We start from the raw sequence: 26,212 nt of genomic DNA, 5'->3' as shown, positions 1-26,212 counted from the left end.
TATCAACCTGGAACTTATAACTGCAAGTGTTCCTTCCTCACTCTGAGAAAGATAAATGAATCAATACTGCTTGCTATAAAAAAATAGACATGTATACACACATTCAAACATAGGTATGTTAATAAATATAAGTAAAAATCTTGTTAGGATGTGTATATTGAAAGCTTATTCCTCCTTCTCCATGAAGTCCAAATGTGCATTTCACGTGTACAATCCTAAGATAAAACACCGAAGTACCTGTTTAAGGCCTCTTTTGAAAGTCATGCTCCTGACACTTGTCAGGTAATTGCCATGTTCCCCATAAGTGTTAAAGATCTTTTGCTTTGGGGAGGCTAAGTGGCTCAGTGAATAGAGCACCAACCCTGGAGTCAGGAGGATCTGAGTTCAAATTTGGCCTCAGACACTTAACACTTACTAGCCATGTGGCCTTGGACAAGTCACTTAACCCCAATTGCCCTGCCTTCCCCCCTCAAAAAAATCTCTTGCTTTTTTTTTCCACCCCTAAAAACAGCTGAGAAGGCTTCCTCTTCTTTTTTCAATAACTTCATAGGCAAGTGTCCATGTCTAATATGAATGCATAAGTAGAGTCTATATCAGATTGCATGCCTTCTTGAGGAAAGGGAGAGAAAATCTGAAACTCAAAATCTTATGGAAGTGAATGCTGAAAACTAAAAATAAATAAATTTTTAAAAATATTACAGAGAAAAAACTTTCAAAGACTGAAGGGCTCTGATCAATATAAGGATAAACCATCAATCCAAATGAATGAAGATGAAACATACTGCTCATATCCTACCATAAAAGCAATGTACTTAAAAGTGTAAAATGAGCCATACATTTTTTGACAAGGTCAATATAGTTTTGCTGGACTTACTTGCTTTGAGATTTGTTGTTTTTTAAAATTATTCAATGGGGGTGACAGCACCCTTGGAGAGAGAAATAACAAATGCTTGAAAAAAAATGAATTTCCTTTTGATAGTGAGTACTGTGCAATAGTTTCCTTTTCCCCTCAAATTATCAAATGAAGTAAGTGCTATAAGTGAGAGAAACTGATCAAGGCTCCTTCTCATTTTTAAATTCCTCAAATCCAGCTAGTTCCTATTCCAATTATTGCAGTGAGTGACCCTAATTTACGTTTTCAAATTACAAACAAAAGCAGATAAAGAAATGAATACATCAGGAAAAAAAAGTAGGAAAAAAGCTATTCTGGGTCAAAGACAATCAAAATAGGTAAAGAAGCAATATTTCTCAATATCATACCTCATAATACTTACTTTAACAGCATTGTGACATGATTGGTTTGAAGCTTCAATTCTCTGATTGCATTTGCAACAATATCTCCCTGAGCTTGGGCTTCTTTTACAATTAATCCAATTTCTGCCCAGTCTATCTGGTTGGCTAAAGCACTCCGGACCACTTGGATGGCTCTATCAACTATTGGTAGATTCATTTCTATGAGTTCTCCTTTAATTTTATCAATTTCCTTAAGAAAAAAAGAAAAATAATCACTAAAATGCCAATTAAACATACCCTTTGAATAGAAGTATTTAAGAGTGAAACATAAAACTTAATACCTGGGCTTGGTGAAGGGCTTCTAATCTATGCTCATGATCCTTACGGACATTATCCAGTTTCTTCAATGCTTGTTTCTCCTTTCATTAGCAAAATAGATTAATGGATATTACAAATACAAATCTGGGTAGATATCAAACTGAATTTCAACTCAGAGGAAAATATATGTTAAAAACAAATAGGTATTGGGGGGGCTAGGTGGCGCAGTGAATAAGAGAACCGGCCCTGGAGTTGGGAGGACCCAGGATCGGTTCCAGCCTCAGATACTTAATACCCATACAAAAAAACTGGCCGTGTAACCTTGGTCAAGTTACTTAACCCCAATTGCTTAAAAATAAATAAACAAATAAATAAATAGGTATTTATTCTGTTGGATAAAATTTAATGGGATTTTATTAAACTATTCATTTTCATCTCTTTATGCTGGATACACATGAAAAATAAAAAGGGATGCTGAAAGAATGTCAAATTGATGCTTTTATCATTCATTAAAGTATATAACAGCATAGAATTGCTTACTCATATATAGTATAATGTATAGAATTTCTTCCTCTATCCAAGAAACACTTGCATAAATCCATTTTCTCAGAAATTAGAATATTATCCATTAAAACAAGAAAATCACTTTGGTCACACTATTTAGAAACCAAACTTATTTTCGGAATTGGAAAGTGAGTAAAATGTATTTTTTTACTATATTTATTTTCCAATCTCTTAAGTATTCCTCATTATTTACTTCTAATAAATATAGCTCACATTAACAATGCAAAACTCTGACCATGCCAGTAGCATCTAGGGAATTGATTTTGGCAAAAATTAGAAAAATTGTAAAATAAAGGGAAAAAAATCCTTTTCCTTCAGCTTTCACTTACCATCAATACATTGTTAACATATTTTGCTTAATGGGAAGATCTTTCCCATTCATTAATAGGCCCATGTGACCTGCTCAAGCCTGAGTCACACGAGCCTGTGGTGGGAGGAGCTTGCCACAGGTAGAGCAGGAAGGGTGAAGCAAAGGTGAGAGGAAGTTGTTCAGAGCAGTTAGAGCTGAGGGAGAGGAAGCAGGAAGCTAGCTGTGAGTGTTCATTTGTGGGATGGCCTAGCAGGGGGAAGGAAGGCTTGGGGACGGCGGAGTCCCCTGCATTGTTATTATGTATAAACTTCTTTGTTGCTATGACAGATTTGGCTTTCTGGTGCTGGAATTCGACTTTATGGTGTTTGAATAAACATTTTGGTTCTGCCTTCCACTGAAGAATCTGTTATTTTTTGTGATTCAGAATTATGCAGGCAAATTCATAGCTACCATAGGCACTGTGAATATCACATTGGCGCTACATTTGGTGACAGGGATGGAACTGCAAAATATCAGCCCTCTATTTGGAGGCAGAAGGGCTTTAGAGAGAGAAGTGGATATCCTAGGAAGGGAGGATTTACCTTGTTCCTCACTAACAAGATAATGGGCTCTGTGAAAACTGGGAATCGAGGGAGAACCTAGAGACTGGGAAAGATGCTTGCAAGGAATTAGAATGGAACACAGAGGTGTGTCAGAGAGGCTGCTCCTTGCTAACACATATTTCCTTATGTCTAAAAGCAGAGATAAGCTGCCCAAAGAGAAAGCTCAGATGAAAAGGGAGTTGGCTAGTTTGCATGAGCATCTTTCTGTGCCACAGTGCTCGGGCCTCCTTTAGAAGAGCAAGCTGGGGGATCTCAGGTGGTAGAAGAACAAGCTACTGTTCATCTAGCTAAGAGGAAGCAAAAACTAACAAAAGGAATGGTCATGCAGCACTTGCATAGGCTGGGTCTAGTTGGGGCCCTGATGACTGCCAAGAGAATGTGTAGGAGTAGAATGAAATAAAGTTAGGTGAGTAGGCTTTTATAAGTGCAGACGTTTGCCCAATACTAAGAAGAAAGCAGGAGAATGGGGAGGGGGGGGCAGGGGAATAGGGGGCTCACACCATGTTTGGGGAAGTAATTGAGGATTTTACTCAGCAGGTCACTGATACAGTAAGTCAATTCACCCAAAGGATGAGAGAATCGTTAGTGTCTCAGATGGTGAGAATCAACAATGAAGGGGCTGGAGGAGTATGTATAAATAACATAGATTGCTTGAAATTTATAGATAGTAGTCAATTTGTACAGCAAGCTTTAAGGGATTACAATATGCAAGGAGTTAACAATGCAACTAATCTGTTAGCTTTAGCTGCAGACAGATGCAACAAGCAGTATCCTACTGACTTTATGTAGACTAGTGGAGAAAAACCCTAGTATTTGCTCAGGGACTGCATGAAAACATTAAAGGAGGAGGTAATGAAGACAGCAATAATGATGGGAGATGCTGAGGCTTATCATGGTACACCCTTAGCAGTTTCTCATAGAAATATCATAGTGAAGAAAGTTCCTCTTGCCTAATTCTGACTCTACTAAGTGCGGAAATAGGGGACCCTCTTTCAAAGCTGCTAGACAAGATTTTACAGTTAAGTAACTTAGAGGAATGGGGAAAAGATAAATTTCCTTGAGAGAGAAGTATAAATAGCAGTGGATTCAAAATCAGAATGGACTGACAAGAGAAGAATTATTTACTGCTCTACTGAGAGCAGGGGTAGATTTGGGAAGAATAGATGGTATTCCAACTAATGAACTATATAAAATGTACTGGGAAAAGGGGCTTAATAATTGAGAGAATAGGTAAGTAAGAACTGCCCCTACATATCCTCCTGAATCCTTATATACAAGTTTATCACATCTTCTTGGAGAACAGGAAATTGGCTAAGCCCCAGCTCAGACTAAGATATACACAGACAGGATTAAAGACCCCATATCAATTTGATCATATACTGAGAAAACAGACCAAATATTGTAATTAGGGCATTAGTAGATTCTGGGGAGGAGGCTTCCCTTATTTATGGAAACCCTGATAAGTTTAAGTGTGAAACTCCTATTCCATCATAGAATGGGAGGGGCTGAAATATCAGCCAGACAAGTCAAACTAATGGTAAAAATTGGAAAATTACCTAAGAAAAAATATACCATGGTAATTGTACCCATTCCTGAATACATCATTGCAATAGATATATTGAGAGGCATGACTCTAAATTTACCTGAGGGGAGATACCAGTTTGCAGTAAGGAAGATAGGAACTGATACAGTTTTAGTGGGAAAAATAAAAATGGACCCAATCACTCTACCTGAACCTTCTGAAGTAATTACTTTAAAGCAGTATTGTGTGCCAGGTGGGCAAGATGAAATTATCAATACTATAAAAGAATATGTTGGGGCAAGAGTGTGAGTCCCTACAGCCACTCAATGGAATAATTCCGTCTGGCCAGTATGAAAGTCAGATGGGATGTGGAGAATGACAGTGGATTATAGACAACTGAATGAGGTGACTCTCTCCTTGTATGCTGCTGTTCCAGTCACCATTACATTAATAGAAAGGATCCAGAACTATGATAGGACTTGGTATGCAGTTATTGATTTAACTAATGCTTTCTTTACTGTTCCAATAGATTCTAAACAATGGGACCAGTTTGCTTTCATTCGGCAGGGCAGACAACATACTTTTACCCACTTGCCATGAAGATATCTGCAAAGCCCCACTATTTGTCATACGACTGTGGCTGAACATTGGGATGAATTACAGTTGCCTGGTGTACAGCTTACCCATGACATAGATGATATTATGATACAGGGAAAAAATGAAAAAGAAGTAGGAAGAGTTTGACACTTTTAATTGAGCATATGAAAAGCAAAGGGTGGAAAATTAAATCTGTAAAGATTCAAGGATCAGCTCAAACTGTAAAATTTGGGGGTATACAATCGAATAAGGGGCTGTGAGAGATTATCCTGCAAGTCTGACAAAAGATTCAGGATTTAACTATCCCAACCAATAAGAAAGACACCCAAGAGATTATAGGATTATTTGGATATTGGAGACACCATGTTCCATGTCTGGAACATATTTTCAAACCCTTATATAAAGTTACTCGGAAGAAATATGAATTTGATTGGGAACTTGAGTACAGTAAAGCTTTTGAAGAAGCCATGGCTGCTATACAACTGACCCTAGATTTATGGCCTATGCAAAATGGCCCAGTGGAATTACAAGTGACTGTACAGGATGATCATGCAAACTAGAGTTCATAGCAAAAACAACAACAAAGCCATAACGTACCCTTGGGATTTTGGTCTAGAAAACTCCCTTCATCTGGAATTCAGTGTACACCTTTTGAAAAGCAGTCGTTAGCTGCATATTGGGCTTTGGTAGAGACTGAACAACTAACTCTAGGCAATGAAGTGACATTAAGGTTATGACCTGGGTAATGAGTAATCCAGCTTCTCAAAGAACTGGACATGTACAAGAGGCTAGCATAATTAAGTGGAAATGGCATATTCAAAATAGAGCTAAAACAGGCAAAAGTAGTTTCTGCTCTACATGAAGCTATAGCAAACATAGATACTGAGGGAAATGATACATCCCCTGAACCAAAACAACAGTTGGTACAGTCCTTGATAAAATGGAATGATGGATATGATGGATTAACTGAGGAACAAAAGAAACATGCATGGTTTACTGACGGGACAGCAAAATATCTGGGCCACAAAAGACACTGTAAAGCAATAGCCTATAACCCCTGTGCTAGGCAGACTTTGGAAAGTACTGGGATAGGCAGAAGTAGTCAATATGCTGAACTTATGGTAAATCAAGTAAATCAGTAAATCAAGCCATTAAAACAGAACAAGGAGAACAATGTCTTATATTCACTGATTCATGGGCAGTAGCTAAGGGGTTAGTTACATGGATGATCATGTGGAAAAATTAAAATTAGGAAATTCATGGTAAACAAGTCTGGGGCAATGAATTATGGAAAGATATATTGGACATGTCATTGGTTACTAACTTGTCAGTTTTTCATGCAGATGCTCCTGTGGCCCTCACCACGCCAGAATGTGAAGACAATGCTCGTGCTGATCCACTAGCAAAGACTGCTACTTAACACACTGTCCCTACTTTGACAACATCTGATGATTCAGTACTAGCAAAATGGGTCCATCAAATGGTCAGTCATTTGAGGGTCCACACAACACACCAGTAGGCAGATTATCTCACATTCATTGTTAAAACAGGTAGCAGAGGAATGTCATATATGTCAATTGGAAAAGGAACCTTGGGTAGTAGCTAGAGACATAGGAAGGGGAAAGGTTCTAGCCCAAATTTGGCAAGTAGATTATATTGGTCCCCTACCCCAAAATAAAGGATGTAAATTCATATGTATTTGAGTTGACACCCATTCAGGTGTACTAGTGGCTTGTCCTTATGAGAATGTAACCAAGAAAAAGACCTGTAAAACTCTAGATCTCATTAGTCTATATTATGGAACCCCATTGCAGATTCAAAGTGACAATAGGTCACATTTCAAAGGTAATGAAATGAAGAGATATTGTATATTAAACAATATAGAATGGATAGATCATATTCCATATTATCCACAAGTATCTGGGTTAACTGAAAAGAATGAATGGATTATTGAAAGAACAGTTAAGAAAGTTAAATTCTAATAATTCATTATCAACACTGGAAAAATAATTTGTTCAATGCTTTACATAATTTGAATAACAGACCACTAGGAGGAAGTACAGATCTAGCCAGAATGATGATCCCAAATCTTCAAATTAGAAAACAACAAACACATAAGATCCCAAATATTGAGCACTGGGACTATGAGGCAAGATGTCCTAGCACCATATTCAGGAACACCTGGTTCGGCAGGTTATGATTTACATGATTACACTGTTTAGAGGACTTTTGGTTGGATAGAAAAGAAATAAGAAAAATCTCCACTGGAATATGTATGAGAATCTCTAAAAATAATTTTGGATGGATGCTACCTAAGCTCAAATAACACATGTATTAGTTAGAGTAATAGATTTTAATTATGAAGGAGAAATTATTTGACATTCCAAAATTTAGGTGAAGAACCTATACAGTTTTATAAAAATGATGGAATAGGTCAAATGATTATTATTCTTTGTGAAACAATACCCCTTGTGAAGACTGCCCCTCCTCCCGAAATATCTATCAGAGGAACTGAAGCTTTTGGTTCTACTGACAGAGTAAAATTAGGAGCTAAAGTATGGGTAAAATGGAAGCCAGACCATGTTCCAAAGGCTGTGGAGATTACTGCTCATGGCAAAGACAATACCCTGGCTGTTGTGTGTTCAGAAGATGATTACCAAATTGTACCCATAACTCATATATTCTACTGTGAAGGAGGCTATGACAGTGGGTTCATGGACTCCAGAAGCACAGCTGACCCTATATCTACCCTGTTCTGGTTAATGTCTCCTTGTTTCTTTTTGATCTTTTATCTGTTAAACTTGTTTGCTAGATTTGTGTACTTTCTATCTGCAGATGCCTTATTGCTTAAGTTGGATGTCACTCCGTCCACAACTGTGATGTTTCACCCCTGGACCTGCCATCAACCAAGCTCATGATGCCAGATAAAGAACTGACCTCTCAAATGGGACCTCTTGGGGCAGAAACAGCTCTATGTCCAATTTCAGCAGGAAGTAGTCATGAAAGAGCCAACCTTCATCCCTTACCCCAAGATTTTGGGCCTCATTCGAGGGAGGAATGATAGGGTGCTTGTGCTCAAGCCCAACCCTAAGATATTATTTTATATGCTTATTTTGTGTTATCCCTGTTATACTGTTGTAAAGTTCTACTGACACCAATTACCCCTAAATTCCCTTTAACCTCTGTATTGAATACAAAAGATCTTGGGGCCGAAAGTATTGTTATTTTTGCTGAATGGGAAGATCTCTTCCATCCATTAATAGGCCCACATGACCTGCTTCAGGCACATGGAAGCCTGAGTCATGTAAGTCTGTGGTTGGAGGAGCTTGCCAAGCAGGTGGAGCAGGAAAGGTGGAGCAGAGCTGAGAAGTTGGTCAGAGCAATTAGAGCTGAGGAAGAGAAAGCAGGTAGCAAGCTATGAGTTTTCTTTTGTGGGAAGGCCCCAGGAGGAGGAAAGCTTGGGCATACAGGTGCCCCTTGCATTGTTATTGTGTATAGATTTCTTTGTTGCTATGATGGATTTGGTTTTCTGGTGTTGGGATTCGGCTTCCTAGTCTTTGAATAAATGTTTTGGTTCTGTCTTCCATGTGGAAAGTCTGTTATATTTTTTTTTTGGGGGGGGGGCCTTTTGGAGGGCAATTGGGGTTAAGTAACTTGCCCAAGGTTACACGGCTAGTATTTTTGTGTGGGTGTTAAGTGTCTCAGGCCGGAACCGAACTTGGGTCCTCCTGACTCCAGGGCAGGCACTTTACTCACTGCGCCACCTAGCCACCCCAAGTCTGTTATATTTTGTGAGTCAGAATTATGTTGGCATATTCATAGCCACTATAGGCACTGTGAATATCTCATTGGCACTACACCATCACTTATTGCTCCCAGCCTATCCTAACTCTTATGACCTTGGAGCTGTCCAGTGGCTACATCACAGCACTGGACCTGGGCCTAGCTCCCCGTATTACATAATTATTCCAAAAATAATATCCAAAAATCTCCCTCCTGTCATCACCCTGTCAAAACTCTTATTCCCTCAAAGGAAATTCTAAGATCCAAGCAAGTTTAGGGTCACAGAAATACAATCATATATATTGTTTAGACTAAATTATATAAGATATTGAAACTTATAACAGTAAGATTAATTTCCCTTGGAGTATATAATTTTTAAAAGAGGATGTTGTCTAACTGGAAGAATGTTGGAAGATATTTTTCTTTTAACAGGAAGATCCGAGCCTTTCCTGAAATACTTGAATACTTTCTGGTTTCCCCAGTAGAGGTCAGTAAACTGGAAACTAACTTATGAAAGGACATCCCAGAAAGAGCATCACTTAATAATCCGAGTCAAAATACTGTCCCTTGTTAAACATAGATACAGTATGTTTTTAAATACAAATACCTGTTGTAAAGCTTTCAAGTCTATCTTCTGGCCTTCTAATTTAGAGAAAAATTCATCCACTGCCTTAATTTAAAAACAAAACAAAACACATATTACAAAGGAGCCTTTACAAAATGTGAAACTCAAGCAATTGTGAAACTGAATCCTGTAAACTAAAAGGAAACAAATTAATTAAAATAAATTAAAAAAAAAAAAACAAAGAAACCTTTAAGATGTTATCACTAGATGAGAAAGAATGAAATGAGTTCTATTCTCGGAAGAGGTGAAAGAAGAGACATAAATCATTTATTTCTCTTAGAAAATGTTTGGATGACAGAAAAGAGATGTTAGAAGTGAAATTCGATTACTTGTAATATATGCCTGTTTCTGGGAACAGAAAAACCAACAGTATACACAGTCCTGAACTGTGCAAATACAGTTGTGTCACATTCAAACACATAATGAAAAAATATGCTAAATTTACTTCTCCTAAAAGCATAAATACAAACATTAGCTAATTATTTTGTAATTTAATAATCCCAAAATAAGTCAGGCAGCAAATTAACAAAAATTAAAAGAAAGCAGTGAATTTGGTAAAACACTCCATAAATTCCTCTGAATTAATCACCACTTAATCGTATGATCCTTGAATAAAGCCGTAAATTTTACCACCAAGTATTTCACTTTTGTCTGTCTGTTCCATGATAATTCTCTGAGAAATTAACTGATTTGGACCAATTTTATGATTAATGGAGCCTTCAAGTTTTGGTTCTGCCCACCATATTTAAATAAAAGAGTAAATAAATATAAGTGGATATATGATTATACTGTAGTGCTGCCTACATTTCAAAGACCTATCCATAATTATTATACATTATTATTATTAAACATTGCTACATTTCACAATTGGAGAAAATTCATGCGTTTACCTAGATTGGCTAACAAGAAAAAGAGATTACAGAAAACCCACCTTATCAAATGACTCAAATTTTATATATGGAGATTTGGAATGTTGAGAAAACAGGAAAGGGTGAAACTCTTCATATCTGTGAAACAAATCAACAATATAATTTAAAGTAACATTTTATGTTAATGCGCCCACGTGAACTACTCTTTAAATACATACGTGAGTATATCTTCGGACTGCGTTTCTGGCTGCAGGCTTGGTTTTTTCTCTTTTTTCTGAATGATATAACCCTAAGAAAATCAAGCATACAAATTACATTTTTACCAAAATGAAGACCTCTGTTTTACATGAGGTGATTCACAGAAAATCAGTCTACAGAAACAAAGACTACCAGAGCTGGAAAAGAACACTCCAATTCCTCTGTTTTTCAAATTAAAAAAAAAAAAGGGAGGGGCAGCCAGGTGGCGCAGTGAGTAAGAGCGCCGGCTCCAGAGTTGGGAGACTTGGGTTCGGTTCCAGCCTCAGATATTCGGCACCCACACAAAAATAACTGGCCGTGTAACCTTCAGCAAGTTACTTAACCCCAATGGCTTTAAAAAAAAAAAAGGGAGGTAGAAACGTAAAGCAACTTACCAAGGACAAACAATAAGCTAGTGCAAATCTGATAATATGATCTAGTTTCCTGATTTCCATCCCAGTGATCTTTTCAAATACAGGGTAACTTCTCTATTAGTGGAAGCTACACATGACCAAAACCTTTTGAAAGTACTAACAAATTAAAACTTATTCCTCAAATCCATTCCCAAGAAAAGATCATTTAAATTATTCTAATTATTCCACTTTTTTTGCTGCTTAGTCCTTTTCAACTCTTTCTGACCCCATTTAGGGTTTTCTTGGCAAGGATACTGGAGTGGTTTATCTTTTCCTAATATAGCTTGTTTTACAAGTGAGGAAGCTGAGGCAAACAGGGTTAAGTGACTTGCCCAGGGTCACACTGCTAGTAAGTGTCTGAGGACAAATATGAATCTAAGAAGAGGGGTCTCCCTGATTCCAAGCCCAGTGCTCTAGCCACTGCACCACCTTGCTGCACTTTTGTAGTCAGTTTAATCTGCTCCATTTCATTTTATGACTTAAAAGGTAAAGAACAGTAAAATCGAGAATACTCACATTATACAAAAGTCAATATTCTAGATTAACAAAACCACAAAATTTATACATACTAGGTTCTATAAGGTATATTTCAAATCTGAAGTTTCTAAAGAAAAAAATAACACAGCTTAAGTAATGTTCTACCTTTCCACTGAAGTCAGACATTATTTTCATATAATCTTCTGCTTTCTGCAGACAAACAAGTACTTTTTCAATATCTATTATGGGAAAGAAGAAATACCAATTTACCTTCTCCTACCTTCATTATGTTAATGTAGCATAAATCAGTTACAATCAAAGAAGTAAAAATTAATTATCCTTTAATAATAATGCTTTGAATTACAGATACTTAAGCAAAACAAATTTTGTTTGTAAGAGTAATATATTTTAAAGTCTTCCTTTAGTTTCATTTTTTAATACCAGAAGAAATTATAACTTGTTTGACCTACTAGCTTTGAAACATGGTATCACTAAGGCAACCAAAACTGTAAGCAATAATCAAAATTCTTTTTAGGAAAAAACCCCAGACATCATCCGCAGTAACGGAAAAAAAAATACATGAACTGCACTTTAGCACATCAAAAATATCTTAGCATTTTAATTATCAGAAAGAATGATAGTAAAATTCCAAGTCTAGCCTACAAAAATCTTTTCAATCCATAATGTACCAGAACTATAATCTGATAGTACTACAGAACTTAACAATTTGAAAAATTATTTCTTTGGGAAAACAAACTCAAAGTTCTAACTCTAGACACCCAAAAGACATTTCTCCTGCTCAACATCAATGACGCCGCTCCCCCAGTTCCCACAGGGGTGGCTCCAGCATCAAAGGTGTAGGGTTAATGGAATATAAAATCTTCCCCATTCATTAACAGGCCTATGTGATCGTGTCCCCTTTTCCCTTAGAACAGGGGCTATGTTCCCAGGTCAAAAGGTACGTAAACGTTCCAGTCACAGATGTTTTGCTGCTTTGAACTTTGGCTCAGTTCACAGCTGTGACACATCCAACACCAAAGTCACACAGAGCCCTGATGCAGAGCCAATCAGGCTCTAGGCCACAAGGATTTCCACACCTTTCCAATTAATTGTGGAGGCACATGTATCTTCAAGCTTCGTGGCTAAGCCAATTAAGTGCTGAGTCTTTGTTTGAAAATCGTATATATGGGGTGGCTAGGTGGCACAGTGAACAGAGCACCGGCCCTGGAATCAGGAGGACCTGAGTTCAAATCCGACCTCAGACACTTAACACTTACTAGCCATGTGACCTTGGGCAAGTCACTTAACCCCAATTGCCCTGCCTGTCCCCCTCCAAAAAAAGAAAACCATATATATGTTCTATTGCTTGCATGGAAGGGTGAAGGGAAGAATTTGCCTAGGGGACTTGCTTGCAGGGAGATTTGTTTGCTGGGAAGCTTGACAGAAAGAATGCCTAAGATATCAGAGCTCCCTGGATTGGTGAGATGTACAAATGTTTCTGTTCCCTTCTTAAGTTTTGCTTTTTTAGTATCTTACCAGTAATGTTATGAATAAGTGCTTTGGTGTGGTCTTGAAGGAAGATCTTATTATAGTTTCCAGTCCAACCCTGGAAATACATATGCATATTCATAGAAGCTGCTATGAATACTGCATTGGCATTACAAAAGGTAGAGGGTATTCTGTGAGGAAAGGAGAACAGGCTAGCCTACTACTGGTGACAGTAACAACAGTAAAAGCATTAACAGAGCTCCAATGGCAAATGGGTAATAAACTCAGTAATGGAGGCTGATGGAAGAGGAAAGGGAAGGTAAGGGGAATATATGTTTGTATATGTATGCACAGATGTGTATATGTGTGTATATTACATATGTATATGTTACACACATGGATATCATTTATTTTATCATGTATTATAGCATATCATTGTTTTTCTAGAAATAGTAATCATTCATGATTTTAAAACTAACATAAGACAAACAGAAAGAGGCAAAATAAATTAAAGTGAATGTTTAAACTTGCAACATACATACCTCTAGTTTCAAATTTCTCATCTACTTTGACATTTCCAAAAAATCCATTTTCTCTAAGACAGTGTTCAATCAGAGTGGCCCCATAAGCTATCAAAGTAGAGAACATCATACTTAGTATTTTTAAAAAATATTAATAAAGCAGTATTAAAAATTTCAAAAGCAGCAAGGCATCCTGAGGGAGAGAGAGAAGATTTGTGTCAAGCAAATCAAACTAGTACCACTGTATCCCTTGTGACCCAGACGAAAAAAGCCCAGCACCGCAAACCCAAGAGCCTGTAGCAATGTTTCCAGCTCAATACCCAACAAATCATCTGAGTAAGAGGCAGTTTGGTCACTGCTCCTGTAGGAGCTTCTAGCGCCAATGCAATATTTACAGTGCCCACAATGACAATAAAGACTGTGACTCTAAGTATCACATGGCATTCAATCGCAAAATATACCAAACTCTCCAGAGTTTGAGGATAGAACTGAAGCATTTATTTAGACACCAGAAAACCAAATCCCAAAACCAGTAAGCCAATTCCATCATAGTACCAAAGATATTCAGAAGCCGTAATAAATAACACTGAGAGCCACAGCATCCTTCAGCCCTCCCACAAATCAATACAAGATCAATATGAGCCTATCTGACTCTTTGCCTGAGCATCCTCTCTCCCCCACCATCTCTCTGGCTCTGCCCAGCTTCCTGTGGGCTCTGCTTCCCTTCACAAAACTCCTGGCACAACAGGCTCCATGTGACTATATTTAGCCTATTAGGGGATAGAGTTTATCTTCACAGTAGGGAAGCTTCCTGTGGGCTCTGCTTCACCCTTCAGCAAATTCCCTCCATCACAGGCTCACTGTGATTACATTCAGCCTATTAGGGAGCAGAGCTTACTTTCAAAGCAGGGAAGGTCTTCAAACTCCTCCCTAAGTCTATGAAGGGGCAGAGAAGAGCTTCAAATTCCCATTCCCATTACAGAACTGCAGCCATCACTACTGAAGATCCAGGGGAAAGAAAGAGTTGTCATCAAAGTCTTTGGCATTGTCAGATCGCTCAACATCAGAAAATGATGTTATTTTTATTTTTATTTTTTTAAGCAATCGGGGTTAAGTAACTTGCTCAAGGTTACACAGCCAGTTATTTCTGGATGTGGTGCTAAGTATCTGAGCCCAGATTTGATCCCCAGGTCATCCCGACACTGGAGCTGGTGCTCTTGCTGAGCCACCTGGCCGCCCCATGATTTTTATTTTAAAAAATTTTTTTATTGCTTTCCTCTGGTTATTTTATTTTTATTCATTTTTATTTCTGCTAATTTTATTTTATTTTTTAAAAAATAGTATGGAAAGATAGTTTTCAACATTGATTTTTGTAAAATTTTGAGTTCCAAATTTTTCTCCCTCCCTCTGCACCTCCCTTTCCAAAACAGAAATCTGATAGAGGTTGTACATATATAATTATGTTAAACATGTTTCCACATTAGTCATGTTATGGAGGAAGAATCAGAACAAAAGGGAAAAACCACAAGAAAGAAAAAACAAAACAAAAAAATAAAGTGAAAATAGTACGCTTTGATCTGCATTCAGACAACACAGTTCTTTCTCTGGATGTGGTTAGCATTTTCCATCACAAGGAAATGTCTTGGATCATTGTACTACTGACAAGAACTAAGTCTATTGGAGTTAATCATCTTGCAATGTTGCTGTTGCTGTGTACAATATTTTACTGGTTCTGCTCACTCCACTTAGCATCAATTTGTATACGTTTTCCAGGTTTTTCTGAAATCTTCCCTGTTGGTGTGGCTAGGTGTCCCAGTGAGTAAAGTGCCGGTCCCAGAGTCAGGAGAACCCGAGTTTGGTTCCAGCTTCAGACACTTAACACCCACACAAAAAAACTAGCCATGTAACCTTGGGCAAGTTACTTCACCCCAAATGCCCTCCAAAAGGCAAAAAAAAAAAAAACTTCCCTGTTTGTCATTTCTTATGGCACAATAGTATACCATTACATTCATATACCACAACTTCTCCAACCATTCCCCAATTGATAGGCATCTCAACTTCCAATTCTTTGCCACCACAAAAAGAGCTGCTATAAATATATTTGTACATATAAGCCTTTTTCCTTTTTCTTTTATTTCTTTGGGATACAGACCTAGTACTGGCATTACTGGATCAAAGGGTATGCCTTTGGGCAAAGCTCCAAATTGCTCTCCAGAATGGTTGGATCAGTTCACAACTCTACCAACAATGTATCAATGCTCCAATTTTCCCACATCTTTTCCAATGTTTATCATTTCCCTTTTTTGTATGTTTTAATTTGCATTTCTCTAATCAAAAGTGATTTAGAGCATTTTAAAAATATGATTATAGATAACTTTAATTTCTTCATCTGAAAAATGCCTGTTCATATCCTTTGACCTTTTATCAACTAGGGAATGACTTGTATTTTTACAAATTTGACTCACCTCATATATTTTGGAAATGAAGCCTTTATTGGAAACACTGGCTATAAAAATTGTTTCCCACCTTTTCTGCTTTTCTTCTAATCTTGGATGCATTGGCTTTGTTGGTGTAAAACCTTTTTAATGTAATGTATTCAACATTATTCATTCTGCATTTCATAATGCTCTCTATCTCATTTGGTCATAAAGTCTTCCTTTCTTCATAGATCTGACAGATAAACTATTCCTTGCTCTCCTAATCTGCTTATGGTATCCCTTCAGGCTAAATCATGTACTCATTTCAACCTTATCTTGCTATAGGGAATGATATGATTTTTACAGTGGAAATTACATTTGGAATTTGGAATAGAGGCATTTCTATCTGTTCTGCTACTACACTGTAAGGTCTGTAGGACCTTTCAATCTGACTTGCAACTGAAACCTCCCATATGTTGTCTCTTCCTTGTGAGTGCCCTAAGAGCAGGGACTGTCTTATGCTTGTGCTTTTTATCTCTAGTGTTCTGTACATAGGAAGTGCTTATTAACTACTTCATTCATTCATTCACTCAAAAATAAAATAACCCAATGGCCCTGGGGTCAGAAGGACCTGAGTTCAAATCCGGCCTCAGACACTTAACACAAAACTAGCCGTGTGACTTTGGGCAAGTCACTTAACCCCAACTGCCCTCCAAAAAAAAAAGTAACCCATTATAGTCATAGAGGAGACCAAATTAACAATTTTTCAGAATGAAACATTGGCTCAATTTCACATGACAAGTCCTGTACATAATACTACTTCCTTTGACAGAATCATGATTTCATGGTTCATGTAGGTATTCCTTCCACTGATATGGACTGAAAATGATTCACACAGATCATCCTTTGCTCCTGCAAAGATCCATTTATTATGTCTCATCCTCAATAAATGACAGGTTTACCATCTTTTCTGGGAGTAAATGTTTTTGATCACAAGTTTTATAATACTTCTTATATAAAAGTCATTATTGGAAACATACCACAGTTAAGTTTCTTATGTACCATCATTTATCTTTTCACTGACCTTAGCTTAGAATTTTGACTCTTGAAATTATTCCATGATTCAGTCAAACAGACCAAGAGTATATTGGTACTAAAGAGATGTGTTTCTAAAGCAATGAATAATTTGAAAGCAGTGTGAAATTTCTCAAACTCAAACTATCTCAGCCTTTTAATCCACAATTCTGGAGCAAGATCACTGCCTACCTACAGTGCCTGTCTATACTCATTATACAGGTCTATATAAATATAAAATAAATATGTATATACCTATAGATAAGCACTGGTACACACACACATATACATGCATGAGCTTGGACCTCTAATTTCAGTGGTGTTGAGACTTCCTTCCCTACATACAAACTCCCTCTGAGGATGCAGAATGTTAACTTGTTTGTAATTTTTAATATCTGAAAACAGAAAGTTTACAATGTTACTATGTTGTTGCAGAAATGGTGCTAAACGGGCGGCTAGGTGGTGCAGTGAATAGAGCACCACTCCTGGAGTCAGGAGGACCTGAGTTCAAATCTGGCCTAAGACATTTAATACTTACTAGCCATGTGACCTTGGGCAAGTCACGTAACCCCAAATGCCCTGCCCTCCCCCCTCCCCCCCCCCCAAAAAAAGAAATGGTGCTAAAATAAGCAAGTCACAGATGTTTTCAATCACACTGTTGGTTAAAACCAACTCTGCTCTCTTAGGGGTGCTAAGGTCATTGTCACACAGCTAATATGTGTCAGAGGCAGGACTTTAATCCATATCTTCCTGATTCCAAGGCTAGCTTGCTACCCACTATGCTAAACTACTTCCCTATTTGTGTCTGTGTATAATGACATTTCTTAAGCATTTACTATGTGTCAGGTATTATCCTTGATTCTACAGATAAAGACAATGAGAGACACAAAAAACACAAGAAATGGCTCCTGCCCTCCTGAAGCTTACATTCTATCAGAAGAGACAAAATGTACAAATGTAAGTATATGGAGAAGTAGCACAAAAGTTGAGGGAAGGAGGGAGGGTGCTAGAGTTCAGGGAATCAGGAAAGGCCTGGTATATGTGGTGCTTGAGCTAAATCTGGAAGAAAATAAGGGATTTTCTGAGGTGGAGATGAAGAGAACATTTCAGGCACAGGGGACAGTCAGGGAAAAGGCAGAGATGGGAGTTGGTCTGATGGGTGTGAAAAATAGCTAGAAAGGAGCTTGGTTAGACCACATGATATGGGAAGAAGAGTAATATATAACAAGAATTCAAAGGCAGTTCAGGACCAGTTTGTGAAGGTCTTTAAAAGCAAACAAAGGAGTTTAAATTTTATGCTTGGGACAATAGGGAATCACTGGAGTTGATTGAGTAGGAAGGTGATATGGTCAGATCTGCAGCTGAGGAAAATTACTTTAGTGGTTATATGGATAGACTTGAGTAAAAACTTGAGGTCAGGAGACCAATTAAGAGGCTACTGCAATGGTCCAGGTGAGAGGTGATGAGGGCATGAACTGAGGTGGTGGTTACCTTCGTAGTAAGAAGGAGATGTACTGTGGTGACAGGAATAGCAAACTGTGACAACTGATTGGATAAATGAATTAAGAAAGAGCAAGAGATTGCAAACCTAGAAGAATGGAATCCCCAACTGAAAGGGGGAAGTTTGGAACAGGTGTTGTTTATGAGGAAAGATAATAAATTCTGTTTTAAACACAATGAGTTTGAGATGTCTATGGGACAATCCAATACGAAAGGTCCAAAAGGCAGGCAGTGCCCTAGAACTGGAACTGCAGAGGCACTAAAGTTGCATATATAGATCTGGGGGTTATCCACATAGTTGTTTGGTTTTTTTTTTGCCTTTTGGAGGGCAATTGGGGTTAAGTAACTTGCCCAAAGTTACACGGCTAGTTTTTTTTGTGTTGGTGTTAAGTGTCTGAGGCTGGAACCAAACTCGGGTGCTCCCAACTCCAGAGCCGGTGCTTTACTCACTGCGCCACGCCCCCATCCACATGGTTTTGATAATCAAACCCAGATTTTCAATATATAACTAACTAACCTTACTATCACTTCATTTCTCCAGATTTGAAGATTGCTTTGCATAAAGCAGGGGCTTTTTAATTGATCCCTGAGCTTCCAAGTTCTCCCTTCTCCAATCTAGACTCCACATAGTTGTCAAAATAATCTTAAAGCTCATGTTAAATGAAGTCACTACTGTGTTCAAAAATCTCCAGTGGCTCCCTACTCCCTTGAAGATAAAATACTAATTTTTCTGCTTGGTATTTAAAACCTATCACAGCTTAGCTACCACCAACCTTTCTTTAAAAAAAAAAAATCATTGGGGCAGCCAGGGGTAGCACAGCTAGTAAGAGCACCGGCTCCAGTGTCAGGATGACATGTGGATCGAATCCAGGCTCAGACACTTATTACCCACTCAGAAACACCTGGCTGTGTAACCTTGAGCAAGTTACCTAACCCCAATTGCTTAGGGGCAGCCAGGTGGCTCCAATGAGTAAGAGCACCGGCTCCAGTGTCGGGATGACCTGGGGATCGAATCCAGGCGCAGATACTTAGCACCACACCCAGAAATAACTGGCCGAGTAACCTTGAGCAAGTTACTTAACCCTGATTGCTTTAAAAAAAAAATCACTGATGTTTATTTTTTAATATCACTGTCGTATCCTAATGTCTTCTCACCTGCCCTCCACCAGCAGTAAAACCACAGAACCCTCCCCTGAACCCAACACATTCAAGCAAAACAAATCAATACACTGGAAGAAATACATGGTAGGCATACTTCACCCTCAGCCCTCTGAGACTACAGTGGGTCCCTGAATTATGCAAAGTGCTAAAGTCTTTCAGTGTTGTTTTCTTTTCCCTTACTTTACTATTAATTGTTCAGGTTCTACTTATTTTGTTCTGCATCAATCTGATCCCTCATATTCATTATTTCTTTGCAGCACAATAATATTCTTTTATATGAATATATCATAGTTCGTTCCAGTCATTCCCGTATCCACTTTTTGTCCTAGCCAACATATTCAGCTCAGTAAACATAACTCCCTTTAATTGGAGTACCTACTAGTCCCTGAAATCTTCCACCACATACCTTTGTACAAGCTGTTTCCCCCTACCTGGAATGTACTCCTTTCTCATCTCTACCTCTTAGAATACTTAGTTTCAAGATTCAACTTGGATCCATTCCTAAATGAAATTTTTTCTGATCCCCCAGTATTTAGTGCTTTGTCCTTCCTCAAATGATTTTTATTTATCTGTTTAAATGTTCTAGCTTATAAGCTCTTGTAGTACAGGGATTGTTTTCTATTTTGTCTTTGTATCCATACTGCCTCGCCCAATGTCTTGCAAATATTAACCTCTGCCTCCCTTGCAATTTTATTCACTGGACCTGAATCATATACTCCACTTCCTATTGGCCTTTGCCCTCACTTTGTTCTCCCTGATCAGTAAAAAGTCCTCAAAAATCACTAGCAAAATCCATCGACCTCTTCTTTTAACATCCCCTGCCACTAAATTTCAGCCTTTCCTGGCTCTGCTAACATACAGTTTTGATAATCTTTCCCCCCTTAACCTCCATAGCTTTCCCACATAATAATGGTAGGGCTGACTAACACAAAAAGTTGGTTTGGGCTAACCCTTATGACCAAAGATTCTCTACAAAATTAAGTGGTAGGAGGCAGATTCCAAGTATAGAAAACACTAAGATTTGTACCGGGCAGCTAGGTGGTGCAGTGGTTAGAGTTTTGGGCCTCAAATCAGGAAGACCTCTCTTCCTTAATTCAAATCCAGCCTCAGATACTTACAAGCTATGTGCCATAGGAAGTCACTTACTTAACCCTGATTGCTTCAGTTCCTCAGCTATAAAATGAGCTGAAGAAGAAAATGGCAAACCATTCTAGTGTCTTTGCCAAGAAAACCCCATAAGGATTTTTTTTTAAAGCAATTGGGGTTAAGTAACTTGCTCAAGGTTACACGGCCAGTTATTATTTCTGGGTGTGGTGCTGAGTATCTGAGCCCGGATTTGATCCAGGTCATCCCGACACTGGAGCCGGTGCTCTTACTCGCTGAGCCACCTGGCCGCCCCTAAGCAATTGGGGTTAAGTAACTTGCTCAAGGTTACACGGCCAGGTGTTTCTGGGTGGGTGCTAAGTGTCTGAGCCCGGGATTCGATCTCCAGGTCTTCTCAACACTGGAGCCAGTGCTCTTACTCTCTGTGCTACCTGGCCGCCCCCCCATAAGGATTTTGTACCAGATTTGTACCAGGGTACCAATTACTGAAAAATAATTTCTTTTCCTTTAAAGGGTAAAAATGAGAAATAGAGTGGAAAAATAATTATTTTTTTTGGAGGGGGGAAGGCTGAGTAATTGGGGTTAAGTGACTTGCCCAAGGTCACATGGCTAGTAAGTGTTAAGTGTCTGAGGTTAGATTTGAACTCAGGTCCTCCTGATTCCAGGGCTGGTGCTCTATTCACTGTGCCACTTAGCCGCCCTGGAAAATCTACCTTTCCTGCTTTCCCACTTATTTTTCTGTTCCATCTGCTTTCCATTATCTATGCATGCAAAATGGCTCTCCCCAAAGTTATCAACGAATTCTTAATTACCAAATCTAATGATCTTTTCTAACTTCTCATCCTTCTCAATCTACATGCAAGCATTTAAGACTACTGGCCACTCATTCCTTCTAGATAATCTTTCTGTGTGTGTAATATTTCTCTCTCCTGACATGTCCTTTGTGTATTCTCTAAGGTTCTACTGTAGGCTTCCTCCTCTTCTCCCTCTACACTCTTTCTTTTGATAACTTCTTAAGTTCCATTGAATTAAAGTGATATCTCTATGCAGATAACTCACAAATATATATCTAGTCCCAATCATTCTGCTGAGCTTCAATTCCACATCACTAAATGTCTGTTACTGGAAATTTCAAACTGGATATCCTGAAACAATGTCAAATGCAGCATGTCCAAAATAGAACTCAGTGTGTTCCTCCTATCCCCACCCTCAACTCTTCCAAATTTCCCCATGGCTATCTAAGGCACCATGATTGTTTCAATCTCCCAGATTCATAACTTTAGCATTACCCTCAGTTCCTCACTCTTCCTCACCATATAGAGCCAATCAGTTGCCAAATCTTGCCATTTCAACTGCCATAACCCTTCTCTCCACTCACACAATTACAACCTTAGTTCAGGCCCCCATCATTTCTTGCTTAGATCACTGCAACAGTTTCCTAAATGATCTACCTTAAGTCTCTCACCACTGCAGTCTATCCTACATGTTGCTACTAAAACGATTTTCCTTAAGCACAGGTCTGACCATGTGACTCTCTTACTGTCAATGCCAGTGGCTTCCTATTGCTTCTAAAATAAAATATAAACATCTATTAAACATTCATAGCCCTTCACATCCTGGCTACAACTTAGCTTTTTAACTTCATTGAAAATTACTCCCTTCCCACACTTCACGATCTAGCTAACCTGGCCTTTTCTCTGTTCCTCAAGAGACACTTCTCTGCACTGACCTGGCTTCCCCCCTCCATGCCTAGAATGTGTTCCATCCTTACCTCTACCCCACAGAGTCCCTCTCTTTCTTTCTCTCTCTCTAGCTGTGCCATTTATATTGGAGAATAGCCAAAATGCTGGTTTCTAAAACTATCTAGATATCACAATTTTTATGGTAATTCGTCGCGCCAATATAGTAAAAAAAAATGTTAAATTAGAATACTACAGATGACGGAGTAGAAACAGGACTTCCGTGTGGCTCCCGATTCCACCTCCTCTAATACATGTAAAAAATGACTCTAAACAAACTTTAAAGCTACAGAACCCACAAAGTGATAGAGAGAAAATAGCCTCCCACTGAAGACAGCCCCACAGGCTGACAGGAAGGGGACATCGAAATGCACTGGGAGCAGAGCCCAACCCTGAGTGAATCCGCAGTTTTAGCCTTAGGTTAGCCATGACCAGCCCCAGCTGGAGGGACATTGGGAGAGTGGATCACCAGCAGCTGTGGCAGTTTCCATAATTTATCAACCCATAAATGCCAAAGACAAAGTGAGAGGTCAGCAGACTGTGGGAACAGGGAGTCCGGGAGTGCAGTCTGGCCTCTGCCCCAGGAGGGAGAAACAACCGAAGCTAGGTGGGCGCCACCACATGGCTGATCAGAACTCCTGGCCTGCAGATTGTAGGGCGACCAAGCAACCAGTAATCAATCTTGCTTTAACCTGCTTGGATCTGAATTGCTGTCTAGGGTGGAAGTCCTGGAGTGCATGACCAGTGTGCCAGACGATGTGGAGGCTTCAGAGAAGGCGGCCAACTAGTACCTTTGGCAGCTGAGAAAACCCCAGCAATTTGGGACAAAACTCTTCTCTCTGGAAGAAGAGTTCTACTGTGGCAAAAAGCTCAAAAGTCAAGTAATAGAGTGGAAACATGAGCAAGCAAAGGAAGCAAACCAAGCAGAGCAAGCCAAATTTGGATTCCTATTTTGGGGACAAAAATGATCAAAGCATGGAACAGGAGGAAGACAACAAAGTCAGAACTCCTGCACTAAAAGCTTCCAAGAAAAATACAAGCTGGTTATAGGCCACAGAGGAGCTTATGAAGTATTTTGAAAACCAAATAAGAGAAGTAGAGGAAAAATTGGGAAGAGAAATGAGAATGATGCAAGAAAATCATGAAAAGAGAGTCAACAACCTGACTGAAGAAAATAACACCTTAAAAAATAGACTAACTCAAATGGCAAAAGAGGCTCAAAAAGCCAATGAGAAGAATGCTTTAAAAAGCCAAATTTGCCAGATGGAAAAAGAATCTCAAAGCTCACTGAAGAGAATCATTCCTTCAGATTCATTTGCAACAAATGGAAGCTTTATGAGAAATAAAGATACTATTAAACAGATCCAAAAAATTAAAAAATAGAAAACAATGTGAAATACATCATAGGAAAAACCACTGACCTGGAAAAGAGATCCAGGAGAGATAATTTAAAAATTACTGGATTACCTGAAAGCCATGATCAAAAAAAGAACCTAGAAATCATCCTTCAAGAAATTCTCAAGGAAAATTGCCCTATTTTAGAACCAGTGGGTAAAACAGAGGTTGAAAGAATCCACCAATCACCTCTTAAAAAAGATCCCAAAAAGAAAACTCCTAGGAATATTATAGCCAGGATCCAGAGTTCTCAAATCAAGGAGAAAATATTACAAGCAGCCAGGAAGAAACAATATGAATATTGTGGAAACACAATCAGGATAACACAGGATCTGGCAGGAAAACTGCCCTATTTTAAAAACAGAGGGTAAAATAGAGTTTGAAAGAATCCACCAATCACCTCTTGAAAAAAATCCCAAAAAGAAAACTCCTAGGAATATTATAGCCAGGTTCTGGAATTCCCAGATTAAGGAGAGAATATTACAAGCAGCCAGGAAGAAACAATTTGAATATTGTGGAAACACAATCAGGATAATACAGGATCTGGCAGCTTCTACACTGAGGGATAGAAGGACTTGGAACATGATATTCCAGAGGTCAAAGGAGCTGGGATTAAAACCAAGAATCACCTACCCAGCAAAACTGAGTATCATGTTTCAGGGGATAATATGGTCATTCAATGGAATTGAAGACTTTCAAGCATTCTTGCTGAAAAAACCAGAGTTGAATAGAAAATTTGACATTTTAGGGGCGGCCAGGTGGCTCAGCAAGTAAGAGCACCAGCTCCAGTGTCAGGATGACCTGGGGATCAAATCCGGGCGCAGATACTCAGCACCACACCCAGAAATAACTGGCCATGTAACCTTGAGCAAGTTACTTAACCCCAATTGCTTTAAAAAAAAAAAGAAAGAAAATTTGACATTTTGATACAAGAAGCAAGAGAAGCATGAGAAGGTAAACAAGGAAAAGAAATCATAAGGAACTTATCAAAATTGAGCTATTATACATTCCTACATGGAAAAATGATAATTGTAACTGATGAAACTTTTCTCAGTATGAGAATAGTTGAAGGGAATATAAATGTATATATATATGCATGCATACATATATATGTCTATATAGGAGGGTATATGGGCATATGAATACATATGTGAGTGTGCATATATATGTGTACAGGTATACACAGACAGAGGGCACTGGACCAATTGAATAGGAAGGGATGATAATTAAAAGGTTAAATTGAGTGGTGAGAGAGGAATATAATGAGAGGAGAAAGAGTGAAACAGAATGGGGTAAACTGTCTCATATAGAAGAAGCAAGGGAAAACTGTTACAAAAGAGGGGAAGAACAGGAAGGCAAAAGGGAATGAGTCAACCTTACTCTCATTGGATGGGGATGAGAGGGGAGATGATGGAGGGGAAGGTGGGTTGTGGGGGAGGGAAGCTGGAAGCACACACTTTTGAAAAGTGACAGGGTCAAAGTAAAAACAGAACAAGTGGGGAGCTCAACAATACTCCAAGTAGAGAATAGAACAAGTCAGAGGCAGGATAGGATGAAGGGAAATATATAGTCTTTCACAATATATCCACTATGGAAATGTTTTGCATAGCCAGACATGTATAACCTATATTGAATTGCTTATCTTCCCAGTCAGGGTTGGTGATAAGGAGGAAGGGAAAGAATCTGGAATTCAAAGTTTTAAAGTCAAATGTTTAAAATATATATATATATATATATATATATATAATTATTTTTTTTTACCTGCAACTGGGAAATAAGAAATACAGGCAATCAAATAAACTGAACATTCAGGGAGGGAAAAAAAAGAATAAAGTGTATTAGCATGAGGAGGGGGGAATTGAAATGTGGAAATGAAAAGGTGTAATCAAGTGATCTAATGAAAATATCTAATCCATATTTAGTGAACCCTGAAATGCTAACCAGTGGGATTCAAGGTGCAAAATTCGAATCTGGATCCTAAAAAGACTGTGGGACTGGTTTAAATTTGTACTTGTGCTTTCCACAAGGGTTTGTAAAAGCCCAAGTTACCCATCTGAAATGATGTGAAATAAAAATCTTTTTTTTTTCCTTAAAAAAAAAATACTGGGGGCGGCCAGGTAGCACAGCAAGTAAGAGCACCGGCTCCAGTGTTGAGAAGACCTGGAGATCGAATCCCGGGCTCAGACACTTAGCACCCACCCAGAAACACCTGGCCGTGTAACCTTGAGCAAGTTACTTAACCCCAATTGCTTAGGGGCGGCCA

At 38.5% G+C, this 26,212-nt stretch overlaps 1 protein-coding gene across 1 annotated transcript in view; it reads right to left on the bottom strand.

The window, feature by feature from the left end:
- Positions 1 to 26,212, bottom strand: part of NEMF (nuclear export mediator factor) — an 87,932-nt gene that overhangs the window by 48,451 nt on the left and 13,269 nt on the right. Inside the window, exons 7-13 of the mRNA XM_069091965.1 lie at positions 13,581 to 13,667; positions 11,716 to 11,789; positions 10,642 to 10,712; positions 10,486 to 10,561; positions 9,537 to 9,599; positions 1,575 to 1,652; positions 1,275 to 1,483 (exon numbers count right to left, since the gene is read on the bottom strand). Coding sequence (XP_068948066.1) covers positions 1,275 to 1,483; positions 1,575 to 1,652; positions 9,537 to 9,599; positions 10,486 to 10,561; positions 10,642 to 10,712; positions 11,716 to 11,789; positions 13,581 to 13,667 — 658 coding nt within the window. The remainder of the gene's footprint in view (positions 1 to 1,274; positions 1,484 to 1,574; positions 1,653 to 9,536; positions 9,600 to 10,485; positions 10,562 to 10,641; positions 10,713 to 11,715; positions 11,790 to 13,580; positions 13,668 to 26,212) is intronic.

The sequence above is a fragment of the Petaurus breviceps genome, unplaced genomic scaffold (genome assembly GCF_028583685.1).
Source record: "Petaurus breviceps papuanus isolate PSGF00001 unplaced genomic scaffold, PetGlider_PUasm1.0 189, whole genome shotgun sequence".
Classification (NCBI taxonomy): domain Eukaryota; kingdom Metazoa; phylum Chordata; class Mammalia; order Diprotodontia; family Petauridae; genus Petaurus; species Petaurus breviceps.
This window is presented reverse-complemented; position numbering and strand designations above follow the sequence as displayed.